Here is a 23,798-nt window from a genome sequence, read left to right as displayed (position 1 = left end):
AAATCTGAAACGTTTTGGGTTTTTAAAAATGGCCCTAGGGCAAAACTAGTGGGTGGGGTTGGTAGTGCCCAATGGGTGGAAGCTACCACCCAAATTTCAGAGGAATTGGGCAAAGGGCTGATTTTTGGTGAATTTTTGAAGTTTAAGATTTTTCCCATAGGGAATAATGGAGGTTTCAGCAAAAGTATAGCTTCATGTCATGCTCTGCCCAGAGCAGAGTAGGGTGGGTGGTAGTGCCCAGTGGGAGCAAGGAAGCTGCCAGAATTATTTCAAAGGAATTGGGCAGAGGACTGATTTTTAGAGATTTAATTTAGTTTATGTGTCTTTAAGGTTCTTCCCCATAGTGTAAGGGAAGTGAGTGTAGATTCTCTGGTAGCATATGAGAGTGGATTCATGGTTTGTCATTGAAAATCTTATATGCTACCAGAGAATCTACACTCAGAACACCTCAGAAACAACAGAACCCAGCAGCCCATGGGTTAGCAGCCCATGGGGGTGGTTGGCACCCTATGTGCACTACACCACCACTTGCTCCAGGCCACCTCAGTGCCCCCCAGGTGGAGTTATGGGTCTGCTGAAACCTCCATTATTCCCTATGGGGAGGGAATCTTAAAGATGCGTAAACCTCAGAATTCCTAAGGAATCAGCCCTTTGCCCTATTTGGAATCTGGGTACACCACCCCTTGGGGCACTGCCACCCAACTTGCCTCTGAAGCCCCACATAAAGTTGAAAGAGTGAAGAGAATGATGAACAACAAGGACACTTAATTTTTTGGCACAGTTATTTGAGAATTTTGCAGCGGGTGGGAGCCTGTCCCTGTGGCACTAGCACAGCAGCACAACCCATTTGTGGATTCAAGCAATCTTTCAATAAAAACACTCCCTCCCCATGGAACAGTGACCACAGGTCACTTGAGATAGCAAGTTAAACCAATGACCTGCCTTGGTACTATGGAACAACTTCAAATGTTCATTTAACTGGAATGAGCTGTATCGCAAACAAATCAGTCTACTGCATTTAAGAAAGTGCAAAACCATGGATCATGGTTACAAGAAAGAGAGAAGCAACTAAGATTCCGGGGGATGTCAATAAATTGACAGGGGACCACCACCACCCGCTCCTTTTGTCTCCTATAGTCCCATGTGGATGACCTGTTCCTGCAGTGGCAAAAGTTGTGAACCACTGGCTTAGACATCATGTCTCACCAAATTACATTGTGGGCTAAATTACTTTAGACTGCTCAACTTGGGCAACAAAACTTAGACTCCACTGTAACTCATAAAAATCAGAAGAAAAACAAAATAGCTCTTCAAAAGAGCCCTGAACAAGTCAAGAGATTCTTTCTAAACCTTTGGAAATAAAAACCTGTGTAATTTCAGAACTTTCCTAACCAGCTTCTCAAAAAGCTTCTCCACACAACTTATACCATGACTTTTAGCAAGAGCTTTGGAACTGAATTGAGCTCCCAAGGATATTTGGGTGTTTCTGTCTCAAAATGAGCCCCTGGTGGCGCAGTGGTAAAACTGCCGCCCTGTAACCAGAAGGTTACAAGTTCGATCCTGATCAGGGGCTCAAGGTTAACTCAGCATTCCATCCTTCCGAGGTCGGTAAAATGAGTACCCAGAATGTTGGGAGCAATATGCTAAATCATTGTAAACCACTTAGAGAGCTCCGGCTATAGAGCGGTATATAAATGTAAGTGCTAAAATGCTGTCTTCCAAATCCCTTTGCAAGGTCAGTTTGCATTTCAAACACACTGAATACAACACATACTTAACTAAACCATTCATGCCCAACAGGGAAGCTATGCAAGCTTTTTGCATATCTTATCTTCTGCTAATCACTCAGTGCCTCAGCTAGAGTGGAGAGAGTCAGAGAAGTCAATTTCAATTGCAATGCTTTTCCGAAGAACAAAGCATTCCGTCTGAAACACAGTCATTTCGATTTGGAAACAAAAATATCTGTTTTTTAATTCTTGATTTCGTTTTGGTTACAAAACCTCTGAAATTGCCATTTTGGGACACAAAACATATTGTACCCAAATCGAAATGCACAAGCCTACTCTACAACTTAGCTTGTGATCCAAAACCTGAGACTGATAATAGATGAGAACCAACTTGTATCTGTTGGCTGTTTGGATTATTTTTCAAATAGAAAAGCAGGATTAAAATGGTTGGAAATAAACTAATGTTGTGAATGGTCTCATTCCTTTTATCTGACACAGTATAGAGTTCTTTCCAGATTAGACTCTGTAACGGGGTCACGTCGTATCTCAGAAGTGTGCTTCCACACTTCCTGCATTGTGACACCACAGTCCCTATGCGGACAGCAGGGTGCTGTTCACATTTCCGATGCCTTGTTTCGAATTTAATTGCTGTGATATAGAGCTAGGACGTCGTATATCTGGTGTAAAAAAGTTGCTGTTTTGGGGGTTTGTTTGTTTTTTTGGTTTGTTTCCGTGAGACTGCTCCCCCTGCTGTTTACATTTCAAATGTGACTTGCCTGAATGGAGGAATTTTCTGCTGTTGAGCAGCTAGGCTAGAAAGCGCCTAGGAGAAAGGTGCCCATCTGGTTGACCCTGTGATGCCTCTTAAAGCATGGTTTCACCTCTTTGTCCTAGATTTCGGCGACTCTGCCATTACATTGTCAATATGCGCTACTTTGAGATGTGCATCCTGTTGGTGATTGCCATGAGCAGCATTGCACTGGCAGCTGAAGACCCTGTGCAGCCTGGTGCTGCCCGTAACAATGTAAGTCCTTCCTGCACCCCTTTACCTTCAACTGTGAATCTCCATTTCAGCTCTGGTTCTCTTCCTTCCTAGCTGTGAAGATGAAGCATGGGACACCAGCATAACGGTAGTGGGTTCTGAAGTGCCCCACAGTTCACAATGGGCAGGCTATACTTCTAAGCAAACCTTGGAGGGTACAATTTTGGCCTTACTCTGGGCACTAAGAGGTACTTCATATGAGAGCAGAGCATCACTGGAATGGCCTTTACAGTCACTAGCCATTATATTGTGCAACATTACACAGACGTATCTGATCGGCCCATGCTGCTGAGCGTGTCTAATGAAGCACCAATAGTCTTGCACAAGTGTGCGGATATGTAAAGTTGCAAAACTACACTAGGAAACAGAGAGCATAATTAATCTATAGAATTCTCTGCCACAGGATGTGGTGATGGCCAGCAGCTTGGATGGCTTTAGAAAGGACTTAAATAAATTCATGGAGGACAGATCTATCAATGGCTACTAATCCTGATGGCTATAGGGTTGCTCCCTGTTCAGAGGCAGGATGCCTCCAAATACCAACTGCAGAGGAGCAACGTCAGGAGAAGGGGCATGCCTTCATCTCCTGGTTGTGTGGCTTCCCAAGGCATCTGGTGGGCCACTGTGTGAAACAAGGTGCTGGATTAGATAGGCCTTAGGTCTGATCCAGCAAGGCTGTCCTTATGTTCTAAACAATATAAGTTGCATTCCCAAAGTATTTGCGCTCTTGCGCAAGAACACTGGCTCTTCATTAGATGCTCACAGCAGCACAGGCAAATCAGATACATCTGTATAACACTGCGCAGCAGTTGGACCATTGTCTGTTCCATGATCTAGTTTGTTGCCACTGACCTGGAATGAAGCTCAGCAGTGTCCCCGTAATGAGAGCAGGACTTCTCTCGAAGGAGCAGGGGTCCAGGACTTCTAGTGGGAGGAAGGGAACTCTTGCTCTCATTTACTGTAGGTGTCTCCAGCATCTCTGTTGGTCCTACCTGCAGCTCTTCCTCTCCTCCTTTGCATGTGAGTTGCATGTGGTATGTGCAGGGGCCAGATTATCCATGTGCAGCACCTCATACAATTCTTCTCGTAAGATCCATGCCAGTATAACCTTCTCTACACCCTGTCGGCAGCTTAGATTAATGACCACCTGGGAGCTGTACCAAGAGCCAGTGTCTGTGATCAAATTGGCATGAATTCAGTAGATCCACACACAGCTCAGCATATAATAAAATGGCTTTGTAATTGTTTCACCATGCACTCCAAGCCTTGGCTGTATGTGGCTGGAGCCTGGAATGAATTAATGTGAGCTTGAGATCACACTGGAACTTTGACACATTCTGCTTCTTTTCTGCTCCATCTTATCCCTGACTGACTTTCTTGGTGATTGGGTAATTTTATGGACTGTTTCCAGTGTCAAATTCATGAACTTCAAGCTGCCAAGGGGGTGGGGGGAATTATTTCTTCTTAGCAATGGGCCCCTTTGGGAGAAAGACCCTTAGTCCTTTGTTCTCCAGGACACTCATGGCTGCTTTGTACAATGAATGTTTTTTCTATATCGATATTAGATGAAGGTTTATATAACCTCATATGGTGTGATCGCTCAGATTTCTCTTACAATGTGTGTGTAAGCAGCCAAGTTGATGTGTGAATTTATTGCACATGACTGTGAACAGGTGGTGTGTATGGTTTTTCCTTCATGTAGGTGATACTAATGTAAAAAAGAACTTGTCCTGTTTGAAGAAGCCTTAAGTCTGGTACTAATCTGAACAATGTGTACACCAGCACTGACCCTTTGAGAATCTCTTAAATATGATTTAGGGTGGGATTGTTCATAATGCTCCTGATCTTGTGTGGTCGAAAATTCCCTTTGCCTCTCTGATCCCTTTGCAAAAAATCCCTTTGCATCTTCTTCCTCAGAAATGCAGCTGCGGTTTAAATAGGTTAGAGGGAGGCCATGGCAGAAATAGATAAATCATGGCCTGACTATGCTAGCAGCTTACGCTGCACTTTCTTTTTCAAGAGCTTTGCTGGACAGGTCCCAGGAGATATCCCTAAGGAAAAATGAGTGAAATAATTAGAGCAGCATCCCCACCGGGGATGGGCAGGAGGTAGAGCTTTTACTTTCTGGTTCTCTGTTGCATGATGAATAAGAAACCTTTGCACAAGCACACCAATAAAAGCAAAGGGATTCATTGTTGGGATCCACCCTGACAGCCACAGGATCCCAAAACTGTGTTCTAGCCAAACACAAAAACAATCAGACCCAAAGTGGGTATCCAGCACCAGTCACATATTCCTAGAACCAGTGTTCCCTGTAACAGGGGTTCTCAGATGTTGTTGACTACAACTCCCATTATCCCCAGCCAAAGGCCATTGCAGATGGGGATGATGGGAGTTGTAGTCAACAACATCTGGGAATCCCTGTTACAGGGAACAGTGCCTAAGACTATTCATACCCCTGGGAGAGGGGGCTCTGGAGGCCTGTAACTTATAGAAGGCAAGGTTGTCATTTACCTAAAGCAAAAATTTAATATCCTGTTGTGGCAGCCTTGCATAATTTTGTCACACCACCAAAAAGTTATTCAGTGGTCAAAAACCCTGCCAGAGTTAAGGCTATCTCGGTCTGGCTCAAGCTGCACAAAGTCAGGACACTGGAACCTAAGTCTGAGGCTTTAACAGATGTGCCACATGATCAGTAATTATGTGCAATGTCACAAATTGTGCTCACTCACAATGTGCCCTCCATGTACCCACACACTTCCTTGAACTTTGAGGCCCACATTAAGATGGGGAGGATAGCATGTCTGGCACCAGCAAAGATACCCCAAGTTGTCTTGGTCCTGTACTGCCTTATCACCTTATCAATGAGTTTTTCAAACTTGGGATGCCAGATGTTGTTGAACTACAATTTCCATCATCCCCAGCCATTGCAGGGATCTAACCATTGTTGCTGGGAATGATAGGAGTTATAGTCCAGCAACATCTGGCAACCAAGTTTGAAAACTCCTGCTATACTGTATTCTATGGGAAAACCAATTATGTTAACCTGCCTAAATCCAGAGTACGAAATTTGAACTCCTAGGGCTGGGCAATGAAGTCAGCCCCTGGAGTGCCAGGAACAATGTGGGTACATGAAGGGCAAGATATAAATGAGCACAATTTGTGACATTGCACAACGTCATTACCAATCACTTTGACACATCTGTTAAGGCATCAACCTTAGATTCCTATGTTATGGTTTATGGAGCTTGAGCCAGACTGAGACATCCTTAACTCTGGTCTTAAACTGGCAGGTTAAAAAAAACAACTATCTAATTTCCATATTTTGTTAAAAGGAGGTGTGTGTGTGTGTGCGCGCGCGCATGTGTGTGTACGCACACGTGTACATTTATGTGTACCTGTGCTTGTGGAAGTGCTTTTGTGCTTGTGCTGCACACGTCTGTGCATAATTGCCGTGTGTGTGTGCGCGCTTATATTACATGTTGGTGTGTTTATGTTTCTGTGTGGGTACATATGATTGTGTTACTTGTGTGTGTGTGTGTGTGCTTGTTTTCTAGTGTGCATGTTTCTGTAGCTCTGTGAGTGTATGCATTCATTTGTGTTGTGTGCATGTGTTTATGAGTGTGCATATGTTTGCATGTCCATTTGTCAGTGTAAATGTGTTCGTCTGTTTCCATGTTTCTGTGTTTGAGTGGAGTGTGTCTACCTGAGTAGCTGTGTATGTAGGGTGTGCATCTGTTTATGTGTGTGTGTGTGTGTGTGTGTGTGTGTGCCATGTGTCTGTTTGTGTGGTTGTGTGTGCAGCATCCTTCTGCCTGTATGGAGTCTGTTGCTTGCATTTGTGTGTCGCTTCTGTGTTTGCGTATTGCTTTTGTGTTTGTGTGGTGAGCATATGTGTGTGTTGTGCATGTTTGTGTGTGTATTGTGTGTGTGCATTTACATTGTGTGAGCATTTGTGTTCCATGCATGTATTTGTGCATTTGTGTTGTGTGCATGTGTTTGTGTTGCATGTGTGTGTTTGTGCATTTGTGTGTGTGTGGTGTGCATATTTGTGAGTTGTGTTTATGTTGTGGATTTGTGTGTGTTGCATACATGTGTTTGTGTCTTTGTGTTGCATACGTGTGTGTGTCATTATGCATTTGTCCATGTATTGCACATTTGTGTTTTTGTGCATGTTGCACTTATGTGCATTTGTATCACTGTGTGTTTGTTAGCTCAATAGTTGTCATGTTTATAAGCAATACAATTTTGAGGATTATTATGGTTTATAATGGTGGGACACCCCCCCCCTTTTTTTTTTTTTTTGCTGCTCACCTTAACTAAAGGGGCACTCTTGTGCCCCTGAAAAAGGAAATGAAGAATAATCCTTTATCCAAGTGAAATTTGGATGGAAGAGTTGTAGAAGTACGTACTTATAAATCTCCTAAGCTTTGGCCAAAACTCCCGGGTAATCTCTGAACTGGCAATGTAAACAGCAACACCCACTGAGGTTGGATGGGTTGGTACATAGGTATTAAAACCATTTGGAGGTATATTGATGGGTGAAATGTATTTCTATTTTCCCGTCCTTTCCTGACTGCATTTAATGAGCTGTGCAGCCCACAATTCATTGACTGCTTAGCACCCAGTGCTTCCTGTCAACTCTCCCCTGATCCTTTTGGATTGCGATTAGGAGTACAAAGACAAATCTGGTTTCTTTTTGTTTGTATCCCCAGTCTCTGAAATGTGTTTTTTCTGCACTAGATCACAAAAGCTTTGCCTTTTGCTCTAAGCCAATTGAGTCAAATATTCAGCTCTTTCCTAATAGCAACATCAAAAGCTAAGGGGAAACTGTGGCTTCCAGGGAGCTAGACTGCTACAAATGGTGAGGGGGCGGGGAGAGGCAGTATGCTCTCCATTAGTATCTTCAATGGATGCTAGGTTTACAATGGGTGCTCCATAATATACTGGTACTAGGGTAAAAGGCATTCAGAATCCCAAAGAGTAGATCTGGAGGGCTCTCTGTGTGACATGAATATGTCACACTAGACAAAGAACAGACCAGAATGTGGTATGGATTGCTTAAGGGATTCTGGATAAATTATAGAACCTATATTCTTCTGTTTGAGACTTTGAACCTTTTCTCCAGAATGTTGCTTATTGGAGTATATTTAGGTACAAAATTTGCTCCCCGACCCCTTTTTAGCCTTGACAGAGGAGCCAACGTCTGGCTAGGCCATCAGTTTGCTTAGGATTTGTGACTCCCAAGGTATTAGCAGCAGGGCCTGCTCTAGCTTCTCGGCAACCACATTTCTTTCTCTCTTTCCTCCCAATAGGTTCTCCGATACTTTGACTATGTCTTCACAGGTGTCTTCACCTTTGAAATGGTTGTTAAGGTTAGTAACTGGGAAACTGGGCTTGGATCTGTAATCTTAGGAAAATATGACTGAGTGTGGCTTGCCTGCCTGGCTGTGGAACAAGGATAGACCTGGATTGTGATGAGTGTTCAAATGCGAACATCTTTGGAGCGAAATTAGCATCCCACCCACCCCCACACACAGACAAAGGGAACCTATATCATGTCATTTCATGCTGTTTCGCAACCACTTCTCTATTGCTTTTTGACAGAGGTGGCCACTGCAGATGAGCTGGAGGGGGAGGGCGAAAAATGAGCTGCAGGTGCATGGCTCATTCACCCTTCCCACTCCATGCAGGCTGCCTATAGCTCCCTCCATGCTTGCTTCACTCCAAGCTGTCATTCACCTGGTTAGGGATAGGAATTCCCAACTGTGCAGTTGGGGATTTCACTCGTACGGTTGGGGATTCCTATCCCCAACCAGGCAAATGACAGCGTGTGCAGCTCAGGGCCCCAGCTCATCTGCAGCAGCAGCCCTTGCACCTTTTTCCACACCCTCACTATGTGATCCTACCAGTCAGGAATCACATAGTGAGTGCTGTGATGTCATGATGCTACATGACCCGTCCAATTTGCAACATCATTACAGCACCGCATGGTAAGACAGGAAGCATCAGCCTAGTTGCCTTGGCAATAGGAATTCAGTCCCATCCACCAAACATTTTTGTGCCCTTTCATCTCTCTCCCCCTCTGCAAAAAAAAAAAAAAAAAAAAATCAAATCATGGAAAGGGAGAAGACAGTTTTCAAAGAGGGTACAAACACATTCACAGAAAAACCTCCCAACTGTTTCTTTTCAGCCTTAGACTGAAGTATAAGGAAGGCTGGCATCAATCAATACGGGTGATGGGGAAAAGCTGGGATGCTTTCTGCACTGCCCTGAGCCAGAACTGAATGCTCAGTCCTTGCCTGAAATGTAGAAATTCTGATGCTGTGACTATTCTCATTTGACTATAATGCAGTGCAGTGCTTGTATGCATTTGTCAAGAAGATGCACTTGATTCTGAAACTCACTAATAAAAAAACTCAGAAATTCTTACAGGCAGTACCAAGCAAATCAATTCCCATTTCTCATTAATGCAGTGAGGAGGTGTCATGATGACATGACTCCAGACATAACTAGCCACATGCAAGCTGTGTGGGAATGAGAAGAAGAACCGATTTCTTAAATGTTTTATTCTGAAACCCTTCTCTCTGACACCTTGCTCTCATCCCTGTCTGACTCGTCCAACAACCAAGGTCTCCTGGCATCAAGAGAGTAGAGCAATCATTGAGATTATCTTTGTCAAAACGACATATGGATTTGAATACTAGCAGCACCCTCTGCCTTTCTTAGAGAAAACAACATCTGTCCATGGAAAGTTGCTAATGCGTAAGGCACTGTTGGGTGTGTGTGTGTGAGCTGAGCTTCCAACCGCCAGTCTCTGGCATCTTGCCTCCTGCGCCACCAGTGCTTTGACTCCTCAGCAAGCCTAGCAAACTACAGCCTGCGATGCAGGGGTTCCATCTAGGCTGCAGGATCAGAATGCCCACAGGCCAGGCCCTGTTCAGCCCTGTTCTCAGCGCTTGCTCCTCAATCTGAGCAACTTGTCTTTTCTGCCTGCTGCCTTGCATTTGGGGATGTGGACGAGCCGGTCTGGCACCTCCTCTCTGAAGTGCCTAAATGGCTCGAGTGTTGACGTTTGAGCCAGCTTGACTAGGTGGGGAGTGGTTTCCTTGAAAAGCAGGTAAGGAGTTCCTTACGTGCCTGCCCCCACCCCACTGCTTTTCCGACACCGGCGCCCGTGTTCCGAATCCCATGCGGGGCTGCATTGCTGCTCCCTGCAGCCTTCACACAGCATTGGCGTGCACATGGCCAGCATGCACACACACTGGCCATTTGTGTGATGCACATGGCGATGCATGTGCACTCCAGCCCTGTGCATGACAGCACCATGCTGAGACTGCAAGGAGCAACGCTGCTGTTCCGCATGGGCATTTGGAACTGGTGGCAGGGCAGTGGCAGGGCGGGGCTGAACAGGTAAGGAACTCCTTACCTGCTTTTCAAGGAAACCGCTCCCCGCCCCACTGTAGGGTGCATGAATGGCTCGTGCACATCCCTACTTGTACTGTGATCCATACCTGACTTTGACCTTGCACATACTTCTGGTCCTGCCACCTTGATATCTTGACTCCTGCCTACCTGGCCTTGAGTAAACATCTGCCTCTGACCCCTGGATCCTGATCAGCCTTCTCTGGAAGACAACCATGCCTCCACCCTTCTTGAACTGACAGCCAGCATCCTTGAATCTTCCCTGAGTCCTGCCAGGATGCTAATTTAAATTCACACATGTTTAAATTCACCCACATGGAAGTGTACACACTCTATGTGGTGTGTGACAGAACATCTAAGGCCTAATTTATATCCTAGAATTGCATTGGGGTAGCCACTTGAAAGCAGAACCACATTGATTCAGTTTCACACGGGTTGCTGTTTATATGAAATGTCCTGAGTCCAAACAATAAGAATTTCAAACATATCCAGCACATTTCCCTTCACTGTAATATACAAAATAGGCCTATAAGAAAGCAAAGTAACTATTTCTCAGAAGTAAGTATTAGGGTGAAGGGAAGCGGTTTGAACACTTACCTCACTGACTAAAGTGTTAGATGTACACACACATATGAAAATCATATATCTATGTCTGTCTGTCTATCTATATGAAAACTATCTATCTATCTATCTATCTATCTATCTATCTATATTCTTCTTTTTTTTCCTGTTTTTTTTCTTAAAAGCCATTTACACAAAGCGGTTCACAAAATTTAAAACATAAAAGACATTCTCATATATAAGAGAAAAGAAAGCAAGTAGAAACATAAGCAGCAGAATAAAACTAGTGCTGAAATTCACTGTTAACTGAGTCAGGGATTAAAATCTAGCCAAGGGAGTAAAATCTTCTCTCATGTCTGCTTATTGGATTTGCTTGTAGTTATGATTGATAACTACTAGATAAACAGCATAGCAAAGTGTGCCCTCAAGTTGGTGTCAACTCCTGGCAACCACAGAGCCCTGTGGTTGTCTTTGGTAGAATACAGTAGGGGTTTACCATTGCCTCCTCCCGTGCAGTATGAGATGATGCCTTTCAGCATCTTCCTATATCACTGCTGCCTGATATAGGTGTTTGGGAAAAATACCAGCGGGGATTCGAACTGACAACCTCTGGCTTGATAATCAAGTCATTTCCCCGCTGTGCCATTAGGTAGCTGGCAGATAAACAGCACAGACCAATATAATTGGATTAAAAAAACAGTGATCTACAAAGAATCCAATAATAATATTATTAAAAAACACTATAATACAACTAAATTGACACATTTATTAAAATTATAAATAGTAAAAGCATTTATTAAAAATATAGAGCATACAACATTAAACACTACAAATAATTTGGCTTAAAAATCATAAAAACATACACATTTCCTATATAAGAGGCTCCTATGTAAATAAGAAGATATATCCAAAGTCCAGTCTCATTGATATAAAAAAGGAAGTAGTTAATGAAGGGAGGAAGGAAAAAGAATATCCAGAATGCAGTCCACAACATGAACGGTTGTGGTCATCCAAAGAAAACGAAGACACGTAGACTTTTTTATGAATATTCGAAATAATGGTAGATTCCAAGACCAAATTACTTCACATATCCTAGAGACAGACCAAACCTGTTTCAACTGAAACTGGTTTTATTCAGTATATTTTATACTCTAGGTACAGGAGGACCTCCTTACTTGTGGATCCAGCATCCACAGTTTAGAATATCCATGGTTCAGATTAACACCTGACCTCGGTATACTGGTGGGGGTGGGGAATGGAGGGGTGTGTGTGTTAAAATTCTCATATCCACATATCAGGGGTGGTCGGAAATGACCTCAGAGGTTATTTCTGGCTGCCATTTTGTGCTCAGGAGCCATTTTGTGGCTTGTTTTAAAATAAAATAATTAAAACCACATTTTCCTACCAAATAATTGTGGAATTGAGACGGGGGGGGGGCATTGTTAGACTGCTGGAGACCTGCAGAGCACATTTCTAGGGCAATTTTACCCTTTTAAAAATTCATTTTTCTGACTTTTGAGAACCAACCCCCATGATCCCATTGCCCCAATGATTCAGAATTTGAAGTTTCCATATCCATGGTAATTGCAGAAAACAGAACCCTCGCAAATACAGAGGTCCTCCTGTATACACATGATGCAATTGTATTTAAATCTGTAGGGCAGGCTATTTTTAGCTATAGAGAACGTCAGAACCAAGATAGTGGTTGGAATACAGTCTTTAGCAACTACTAAACAGATAGTGAGCCTCTTCTCACCATCTGTGAGAAGGGCTCCAGAGTAGGCTGCAGGACAGGCGGTTTAAAACTACCTTCTCTGCAAATGATCACAGCAGCGTTGCTGGGCGTGCTCCCTGTGTGCCTAGACGATTACTCGTACGCCAAGGCAGTGGTGAGTTTTGGGGGCCAGGATGTGCCGTCCTGGCCCCCGGAAATACCATGATGCACCACGCAAGTGGGCAGTGCATCATAGGGATCCCTCCTCCCCTCCCTGGACTCCCCACACTGTGGCAGCCACGGCTGCCACATGATCCAAAAAATGAGGTAAAGGGAGCACTCGCACCCTTAACCTCATTTCAAAGGGTGGCTCTTTAGGTGGGTTTGCCGTCATGGAGCCTCCAGGACCTGCCCAGTCCCGGCGGTTCACATGCTCATGCAAAACCGGGCTGGGCTCCCTTCGCCCAGTTTTGCACACCTGTATGAACAGCCTCCATATGTTTTAGAGGAACATATACAGTGATAGCTATTCCTGTGTTCTTTGAATAATGGATATGGGGGTGGAATAATATGGGCTAAACATGTGACACAGAAAGTCACATTTAAACACAGAGAAAGTTAGAACCTAGACACATCTTGAGATATAGGGTACACTTCTAATCAAATTAGACAATAGTTAAAATATGTTTTAGTATGGATAGACAGACTGTCCTTTCAATCTGAATAATAGGATACAAGAGTATACTGATAAGGACTCAGAACAGGAATGAACAATACTTTTAGAAATATATGTAATCACAATTGGGAGTAATTGGGAATGGCAATAATGCTACAACTGAGTATGGTGAAATTCAAGTCTGGTTAATATAGTGCCTTAAGATTTAGATTGTTCTTGGTTACAATCTTTTCTCTGTGTTCATATAAATTTGCTTATATGTATAGAAATGTCTATCATACTTTAGAAGATAAATGTAAATGTGTATTTATTTATATTTCTCTGTGTAAACCGCCCTGAGCCATTTTTGGAAGGGTGGTATAGAAATCGAATGAATGAATGAATTATTCTACACATTGAGGATGTTCTCACATGCAGCCTAGCCCAGATTAAGGATGCCCAACGTCACCTAGCCCAGCTTTGTAGCCTTGCTGCTAGCCAAGGTTTAGGGACCAAGCACTCCCTAAACCCAGGCTATTTGCTCAGGTGTGAGCCAGGCTGCTTCCAGCCCAGCTGCACACAGAGATGGGCGCCTAGAGCACCCATCTCTAGGTAGAATCCCCCTATGTATGGGGAGGGCATCCGGCCCAACCGCAGATGCCTATACCACCTTCTGTAAAATCGTTCGGGCAGCCGCCGCTTGAGGCTCGTAAAATGAAGGAATTTTATAATGCTTAACGAAGGGAGAAACCGACGACCAAGTGGCCGCCTTGCAAATTTGTTCCAGAGGAACCCTGGCTGAGAAAGCCGCATTCGTAGCCACACTCCTGGTTGAGTGAGCCGTGATGTTCTGAGGTACCGCCAAATGCAAGGATACGTATGCCAATGCAATAGTCGCTCTCAACCATCGTGCCAGGGAATCCTTAGACACCTTAGAGCCCAGATTTGAAGATAAGAAGGATACAAGCAGTGAATCCGACTTCCTGAGAACACGCGTTCTTTTGATGTAGATACGGAGAGCCCTCCGCACATCCAAGGTGTGCCAAGCCCATTCCTTAGGATGATTTGGCTTTGGGCAAAAAGAAGGCAAGACAATCTCCTGACTGCGGTGAAAGATCGAGTTCACCTTTGGCAAGAAGGTAGGGTCAAGTTTTAAAATTACTGCTTCCTTCTGGAAAATGCACAATTCGTCTCTTACGGAAAGCGCCGTGAGTTCCGATACTCGCCTGGTGGATGTGATAGCTACCAAAAAAAAGGTTTTGAATGAAAGGAGTTTTAAGGATACTTGCCGCAGCGGCTCAAAAGGGGCCTCTGTAAGAGCCGTTAGCACCTTATTTAGATCCCATGTGGGAAATCTGTGAATCGGCGGAGGGCTCAAATTGACTGTACCCTTCAGGAACATGCAAATGTCCGGGTGCAGATTTTGGGAATCCCTTAAGGAGATGTTTAGGACCGAAGCCAAGGCAGAGGTTTGGCGGCGCAGAGTACCTGAACGGAGACCCTTCTCGACTCCCGCCTGCAAAAAAACCAACACCGCTGGCACGCCTGCCTTTAATGGCTCAATTCCTGACTTGCGTGCCACTGAAGAGGTCTGTACCCATTGATCTGCTGTAGATCAGATCCTATTCATGTGCGACTCCAGACCTCTTCAGTGGCTGCTCCTCCCGCATCAGGAAGCCATTATGGAAAGGAAGAACCGGTGGGTCAAACTTCCCCGAGAGGGCTGGAACTCATTCACGTGGTGGACTTCGGCGGCCTTACTACGGGGCCTGCCGTTGGATACCCCGGAACGGCATCTGTAGTAACTATGACCCGTTGGTGTCATACAAACGGTGTCCCAAGGTTATCTCATAGATTTTGTTACTATCCCCCCCGCCGTTGGACTCCAGACCTCTTCAGTGGCTGCTCCTTCCGCATCAGGAAGGCCTTACTACGGGGCCTGCCGTTGGATACCCCGGAACGGGTCATAGTTACTACAGATGCCAGTCTCTCCGGATGGGGGGCTCATTGTGCATCCCACCAGGCCCAGGGGAGGTGGGAAACAGAAGACCTGAGACACAATATCAACTGGCTAGAGTTAAAGGCTGTTCGCCTAGCATTCCTGCAGTTTCAATTTCTACTGGAAGATCGACATGTCCTAGTACGGACCGACAATGTCACTACCAAAGCCCACATAAATCATCAGGGTGGTACACGATCCAAATCCCTCATGCGGGAAACGGACCGTCTATTTCTTTGGGTGGAAAAGCATCTCAGATCGGTTACAGCGGAGCATCTCTCGGGGCTCTTAAATAGTCAAGCGGACTGGCTGAGCCGGCAGTTCCTGGACCCGGCAGAATGGGCTCTCCATCCGGACGTGTTCGTTCTACTGTCGCAGAAATGGGGGTTACCGGTGGTGGACATGTTTGCCTCGCCCCAAAATACCAAGCTTCCGAGGTTTTACTCGAGACACCTGTGTCTCCAGGCGGAGCAAGTGGATGCCCTGGTCTCCAAGTGGCCGTGGGGGCTGCTTTACGCTTTTCCCCCCATGGCAATTCTGGGGGCGGTCATCAGGAAGCTGATTGCCGAAAGGGCCGAGATAGTCTTGATAGCGCCGTACTGGCCGAGGAGACCGTGGTTCTCCGATCTAATGTCACTGTCCACTCAGAAGCCGTGGGCGCTGCCATTGAGACAGGATTTATTAAGCCAGGGCCCGAATTACCATCCGGACCCGGAGTGGCTCCACCTCCACGCTTGGAGGTTGAGCGCCAAAGGTTGAGTGATAAGGGCTATTCCAAAAGGGTCCAAGAGACTATCCTGGCTGCTAGACAGCCATCTACGGCTAGGATTTATCAGGTGACATGGTCCGCCTTCTGCTCCTGGGCACGCAAGTCAGGAATTGAGCCATTAAAGGCAGGCGTGCCGGCGGTGTTGGTTTTTTTTGCAGGCGGGAGTCGAGAAGGGTCTCCGTCCAGGTACTCTGCGCCGCCAAACCTCTGCCTTGGCTTCGGTCCTAAACATCTCCTTAAGGGATTCCCAAAATCTGCACCTGGACATTTGCATGTTCCTGAAGGGTACAGTCAATTTGAGCCCTCCGCCGATTCACAGATTTCCCACATGGGATCTAAATAAGGTGCTAACGGCTCTTACAGAGGCCCCTTTTGAGCCGCTGCGGCAAGTATCCTTAAAACTCCTTTCATTCAAAACCTTTTTTTTGGTAGCTATCACATCCACCAGGCGAGTATCGGAACTCACGGCGCTTTCCGTAAGAGACGAGTTGTGCATTTTCCAGAAGGAAGCAGTAATTTTAAAACTTGACCCTACCTTCTTGCCAAAGGTGAACTCGATCTTTCACCGCAGTCAGGAGATTGTCTTGCCTTCTTTTTGCCCAAAGCCAAATCATCCTAAGGAATGGGCTTGGCACACCTTGGATGTGCGGAGGGCTCTCCGTATCTACATCAAAAGAACGCGTGTTCTCAGGAAGTCGGATTCACTGCTTGTATCCTTCTTATCTTCAAATCTGGGCTCTAAGGTGTCTAAGGATTCCCTGGCACGATGGTTGAGAGCGACTATTGCATTGGCATACGAATCCTTGCATTTGGCGGTACCTCAGAACATCACGGCTCACTCAACCAGGAGTGTGGCTACGACTGCAGCTTTCTCAGCCAGGGTTCCTCTGGAACAAATTTGCAAGGCAGCCACTTGGTCGTCGGTTTCTCCCTTCGTTAAGCATTATAAAATTCCTTCATTTTACGAGCCTCAAGCAGCGGCTGCCCGAACAATTTTACAGAAGGTGGTATAGGCATCCGCTTCCCGCCCCCGGTTTGGTTGAGCTTGGGTATGTCCCATCATTCACAGATGCCCTCCCCATACCCAGGAAAAAGAAACATTGGTAGACTTACCATGAAGGGTTCTTTTTCTGGTATGGGGAGGGCATCCGGCCCACCCGCGGATGTGATAAGGGTGGTACATGGGGTGTGTGTTGCGTGGTGCATTGTGGGATTCCCAGAGGCTGGGACAATATGTCCCAGCCTCTGTTTACCCATGCTGCTGGGAGCAGCACAGAGATGCAACCGCGTTGCTCCTGGCAGCACTGGTTGTGTGGGCACATGGCTTACATGCCTTTGGGGCTGAGAGCAATCATCTGGGGGGGAAATAGGTTGAACTCTGCGTCCCAGCCCCCGCCCTCATGCCCAGCTGTGCACACGTGTGAGCATATACATAACTCCATTGATATACTTACTTATTATTTATTTCTTTATTTATTGCATTTCTAGACCGCCACATCCAAAGGCTCTGGGTGGTGCACAACAATTTTTTTAAAAAACACATTAAAACAACATTTAAAAACACAGTGCTTAAAATAATATACAAACAATTTTAAAACAATTCAGAGCCACTTAAAAACCATTTAAAATACTTTAAAACTATTTATTTATTTATTTATCTATCTATCTATCTATTTGATTGATTGATTGATTTCTATACCACCTTTCCAAAAATGGCTCAGGGCGGATTACATAGAGGGGAAAAATAATTAAGTAAATAAATAAATAAATAAGATGGATCCCTATCCCCAAAGGGGTCACAATCTAAAAAGAAACATAAAATAGACACCAGCAACAGTCACTGGAGGGTGGATAGGGCCAGTTACTCTCCCCCTGCTAAATAAAGAGAATCACCACGTTAAAATGTGCCTCTTTGCCAAATTTAAAAACCTTGGATGGCCAGGCCAAACAAGTAAGTCTTTAGGACTCTCTTAAAGGCCAACAGCGAGCCTAAATTATGGGTATCCATTGGGAGTGCATTCCATAGGCCAGGAGCAGCTACAGAGAAGGCCAGGCTTCAAGTCACCACCAGACGTATTGGTAGTAACTGGAGATGGACCTCTCCAGATGACCCCAACGTGCGATGGGGATTAAACAGAAGAAGGCGCTCTCTAAGGTAACCAGGACCCAAACCATTCAGGGCTTTAAAGGTAATAACCAGCACTTCGTATTTTGCCCGGAAACATATTGGCAGCCAGTGCAAATGTTTTAAGACAAGGATAATATGGTCTCTCCTGGTTACCCCAGAGACCAGTCCAGCTGCCACATTTTGAAATAACTGAAGCTTCCAAACTACATACAAAGGCAGCCCAACGTAGAGCGCATTGCAATAGTCAAGCCTGGAGGTTACCAGCTGATGCACCACTGTTTAGAGATCATTCTCGTCAAAGAATGGACGCAGCTGTAGAATCAGCCAAAGTTGATAGAAAGCACTCATGGCCATAGCCTCGACCTGAGATACCAGAGTGAAGTCTGGATCCAAGAGCACTCCCAAGCTGCGTCCTTGTTCCTTCTGGCAGAGTGTAACCCCCATCCAGCACAGGAAGATCTAACTCATTCCTCAAATTCTGATCACCCACAATGAGCACCTCCATCTTGCTTGGATTCAGCTTCAATTTGTTATCCCTCATCCAGCCCATTACTGCCTGTAGGCAGGCATTTAGGGAGGGAACGCCATTTCATGATGATGATGATGATAAGAATAAATAGATTTGGGTGTCATCAGCATACTGCAAACACCCTGTACCAAATCTCCTGATGACCTCACCCAGTGGTTTCATGTAAATGTTAAAAATCATTTGTGACAAAATGGAGCCCTGAGGGACTCCATATAATAGCTCCCGTTTTGAAGAGCAACCGTCGCCAACCTCCACCATCTGGAATCTACCCAAGAGATAGGAGCGGAGCAGTTTCTCCTATCCCCTGTTCCCCCAGGCGATCCAGAAGGATACCATGGTCAATGGTATCAAATGCTGCTGAGAGATCCAAAAGAATCAACAGAGTCACACTCCCCCTGTCGATTCCTTGGTAAAAGTCATCCATCAGGCCCACCAAAGCCATCTCAACCCCATAGCCTTCTCTAAAGCCAGTTTGAAATGGGTCTAGATAAACAGTTTCCTCCAAAACTGCCTGGAGCTGGTTAGCCACCACTCTCTCAATCACCTTGCCCAACCATGGGAGATTGGAGACCAGCCTATTACTATCCATCACTGAGGGATCTAGGGAAGACTTCTTAAGAAGTGGTCTAATCATTGTCTCCTTCAAACAAGGAGGCATCCTACCCTCCCTCAGCGATCAACTAGGCCATCTCCAACAATCTCCCTGCTAGTTCCAGGCAAGGATCCAAAGAACAAGTGGTAGGCTGCACTGCCCCAAGCAGCTTGTCCACATCCTCAGGCATCACAGATTGAAACTGATCCAATCTAATACTGCAAGAGGGATTACTGGACACCACCTTAATAGACTCTGCAAAAACAGTGGAGTCTAAGTTGGCCGGAATACAAGAAATTTTGTCTGCAAAGAACCCATTAAAAGCATCACAGTAGAACATAGTCTCCGGGGACTGGTTCAAAATAGAAGGCACCTGAATCAAACTCCTCACAACCCAGGACAACTCTGCCGAATGTGAACCTGCAGAAGCAATGTGTGCAGACCAGAATTGTTTTTTTGCCGCACACACTGCTTCCGCATAAACCTTTAAATGGGCTCTATGCTGTGCCCTGTCAATTTCACGCCGAGTTCTCCTCCACTTGCGCTCCAGTCACCTACCTTGCTGCTTCAGACCCCGCAACTCCTCTGTTTACAAAAGGGCCACTTTTAAAGCAGGTCGGAAGGGGCAATCGTGTCTACTGCCCTGGTGAGTTCCCTGTTCCAGGTTCCCACCAGGGCATCAACAGAATCACTGGCAACACCAACATTAAAACTTTCCAAGGCTTTTTGGAATCCTACTGGGTCCAGCAACCATCTCGAGCAGACCATCTTAATAGATCCACCACCCCACAGGGCTGGGTTGTGGCTGTGGAACCAAGCATAACCAGGTAGTGATCCATCCATGACAATGGGGAAACCACAGGATCCCTCACCCACAGGACACCCCCCTGAACCGAACAAAAGACCACATCAGGTGTGTGGCTAGAAACATGAGTTGGTCCTGAAACTAGTTGGGATAGGAGCATAGTTGTCATGGCCACTATGAACTCCTGAACTGCACTAGACAAGTCAGCCTCACAATGGATTTTGAAGTCCCCCAGCACTAAGAGTCTGGGTGACTCCAACACCAGCTCTGAGACCAGCTCTGTCAGCTCAGCTAGGGAGTCAGTTGGGCAGCAGGGTGGATGATACACCAAATTGGGCCGCTAGCACCCCCTCCATCCAGGTCTGAGTTATACAAGCCAGGTCAGCTCCCTCGTCTATGGTCAAGTTATGGATAATTTCGGTCTTATTCTGAACCGACTGGGCATTGCAGAGGAGCAAAGCTAGGTTCTGTGAGTAGTTGGAACTGCTCCATCCATGAGAGCTGACAGGGCAGCCAGAAGTGGAAACAGTTACTAAATTACTGGTTTCTCTTCCCCCGTAATGGCCAGCTGCTCTGCCAATGCCAATTCTTCTATTCCACACCGCAACAGTAATAGCTGCCCCAGAGCTGCCGGACGCACCCTCTGCATCACCCTGCCTAAGAGAACCCAAACACTTTACAACAAAAGAACTAACAAAAACCCCAACTCCTCCTTAATATAACCTCCACCTTAATATAACTTGAAATATCAAGCTAATTTTATAGATATTAGGGATAAAAGTATAGTCTACCAGCTATCTAGTGGTGGTCTGTATATATATTGATACAAATTGTGCTTGGTTAGAGTGTATTCCTTAGATTAATATGCAAACATCATCATCATCATCATCATCATCATCATCATTAATTTGATTTCTGTACCGCCCTTCCAAAAATGGCTCAGGATGGTTTACACAGAAAAATAAATAAATAAGATGGCTCCCTGTCCCCAAAGGGCTCACAATATAAAAGAAATGTAAGATAGACACCAGCAACAGTCACTGGAGGCACTGTGCTGGGGGTGGATAGGGCCAGTTACTCTCCCCCTGCTAAATAAAGAGAATCACCACGTTAAAAAGGTGCCTCTTTGCCAAGTTAGCAGGGGTCATACCCATATGAGAAATCTATCACCTTTTGGAAGAAAGATGTAGACTATTCTACATATAGATTTGTAATATCAAGCTTACTTCATCAAATCTAGGAACAGAAATTGAGTTTACTATCTATCTAGTGGAGGCATTTATATCCATTTTTTATTCTGACTATGGGAAAACATCACAAGGATTCCTAGAGTATAAAATATAAACCACTGAAGAAGACCAGTTTGGGTTGAAACACGTTTGGTGTGTCTCTAGGCTATATGAAGACACTTGGTCTTGGAATCTATTATTATTTTGAATATTCATAAGAAAGTCCACGTCTTCATTTTCTTTGAATTGACTAATTGCTGACCACAACTTTTTATATTGCGGACTGTGTTTTGGATATTTTTTCTCCTTTCTTCATTGATTAACTACTTCTTTTTTTATTTTGATGAGATTGGACTTTGGATATATCTTGTCTTTAACCATAGGAGTCTCTTATTTGGGAAATGTGTATGTTTTTATGATTTTTAAGCCAATTTATTAGTAGTGTTTAATGCTGAATGCTTTATATTTTTAATACTTGTTTTTATGATTTATAATCTTTTAAAAATGTGTCAATTTAGATGTATTATAGTATTTTATAGTAATATTATTGGATTCTTTGTAGACCATTGATAACCACTAGATGACACCATAGCACCTGATAACTTAACACTGTGAGAATAAGCATATTTACCTGAAAGTATGTTTCACTGAAAACTAATGGATTTATTTGAGAGGAGACATGGTAAGGATTGGGCTTGGAGGGACACTTCCTGTGTTTATAGAAAGACAGGCCTCTGCATTCTGATGCTCCCAGGCAGAAGTTTTCCAGATGACTGCATGCATAGCTCTCCTCTTCAAACAGCACAGAAGAGACATGGTTAATACACAGTGAACATGCTAGGGCCTGTCTTTTACTGTGGCTTTTAAAGTGGCTCTAATGGATGTTTTGGAGATGGTCATAATGATACATGTGCAACATGTACAGTACAACTGTTGAGGGAAACCTTTCATAGCACTGTGTGGATTTTGGTTCTGGTAAGGAGTTGTGTGGCTCCAGTATCACAGTTCATTGTGCAAAAATCATTGTTCTCAGCTCCATCCAGATAGACTCTTCTCTCCCAGTTCCATTTTGAAACACTGGTGCCATTAAACACATGGGGAGGAATATTGTGATTGAGGAGATCAGTGTTTGGGACTGTGGTGTGCTAGTAACCTGTGCGCAACTCCCAAGATTTCTTAAAATCAGATTTTAGTCTCTGAACTGAGCATGAAGCATCCTTTGTATGCCATTTTCTGCATTACGCATGTGTACTTAAGCTGCACCTACAATGTGATCTTAACATTGTCAGTTTAAGATAGTCTCTTTGCTTTGGCTTCATTTTCCATTTTGTACAGTGGGCCCAGCAAGACTGACCTCCTCCATTAGAGAGGAATGGAGAAAACTATGTTGTTGAGACTAGAGGGCTGTGTTGCTCAAGACAGCAATAACCATGCAGAGTGCTTCAAGACCCCTGTGTTTCTTTCATTTGGTTGCTTCTGCAGATGATTGACTTAGGACTGGTCCTTCATCAAGGCTCCTATTTCCGGGACCTATGGAACATCTTGGATTTCATTGTGGTCAGTGGAGCATTGGTGGCGTTTGCTTTCACGTAAGTTTCTTTAGAGAATCACAGTGCTTGCTTGCTTTCATCTTTTTCTCCAGAAAGCACAGCTTCTGCTTCTTCGCCTGGAAACGGCTCTTGCTGAAGCTTTCTGCATGATGTTAATCGTTTTCAGCACACAGGTGATTTGGCCCCACTGCCCTTTTCCTCATCACAATCCTTCTCCCAGTGCCACCATAATCTGTTGTAGAGCATGGATGCTGTAAATGCGTGTCTCCTCTCCTCTGGCTTGGGATGTTCTTCGCATGTGGAACTTCCCACAAGGGCCAGATAGAGGAATGGCAGACTGTCCCTCTTACTTTCAAGACCCCTTATATGTTCACAGTTTTGGTAAACTTGGCTATAAATACCCAGCAAGAATGAGTTCCTACAGTGCACTGAACAAATGACTTAACCACAATGTGATGCTGCCTTGTGTGGCTACATGGCCCAAATGAGGCTGGTTAGGCAAAGATATATATTTTTTCTCAATGGCAGCAAGGAGTGGCTCTTTGAGGAGTAGGCTCCACTACTTTCTGGTCAGACTGATGGAAAAATTTGATTAAATGCAGCACTTGCTTACATTTACAAATATTAATATAGTTAGGGTATGTCTGTGTCAGTTCTTGCAGTCCAGCACAGAAAATGACATAAGAAGCTAGCTAGTACCATCCATCCTCTTCCCATGTTGGGTCTCTGATTGTCCCTGACTAGCAATCCACTTCCTAGTACATTTGTCACCAGATGCTGTGAGATGTGTACAGTACTAGCAAAGTCAGCTAAGTTCAAAATGATTGAAAGGTGACTCAAGCTCCCAGTCCTACGGTGCTTTGTATTTTCTTCCCACACTTTAGGCAATAAATGCATAACTCACTCTGTTTGGAATAATGTTGTAATGTGTAATTCACTCTAGTTAATATAAAACAGACTGAAGAAACAATTTCCTTACAGTTAATTCTAATAACACATGTCAGCATATACCAGCACCTTTGAGTCTTTATAATAGGCTCATAAATTGGGACAAAAAGGTAATTCAAATTATA

The 23,798-nt window shown here is 44.6% G+C and overlaps 1 protein-coding gene across 11 annotated transcripts in view; it reads left to right on the top strand.

Moving 5' to 3' along the window:
- The window catches only part of CACNA1A (calcium voltage-gated channel subunit alpha1 A), a 401,410-nt gene that overhangs the window by 248,830 nt on the left and 128,782 nt on the right, over positions 1-23,798 (top strand). For all 11 annotated transcript variants that reach the window (XM_053290757.1, XM_053290752.1, XM_053290754.1 and 8 more), the window contains 3 exons: positions 2,622-2,751; positions 8,085-8,144; positions 22,658-22,764. In XM_053290757.1, coding sequence (XP_053146732.1) covers positions 2,622-2,751; positions 8,085-8,144; positions 22,658-22,764 — 297 coding nt within the window. The remainder of the gene's footprint in view (positions 1-2,621; positions 2,752-8,084; positions 8,145-22,657; positions 22,765-23,798) is intronic.

Source organism: Hemicordylus capensis, chromosome 2 (assembly GCF_027244095.1).
Source record: "Hemicordylus capensis ecotype Gifberg chromosome 2, rHemCap1.1.pri, whole genome shotgun sequence".
In the NCBI taxonomy this organism is placed as follows: Eukaryota; Metazoa; Chordata; class Lepidosauria; order Squamata; family Cordylidae; genus Hemicordylus; species Hemicordylus capensis.
The sequence above is the reverse complement of the archived record's forward strand: the minus strand, read 5'-3'. Positions and strand labels throughout refer to the sequence as shown.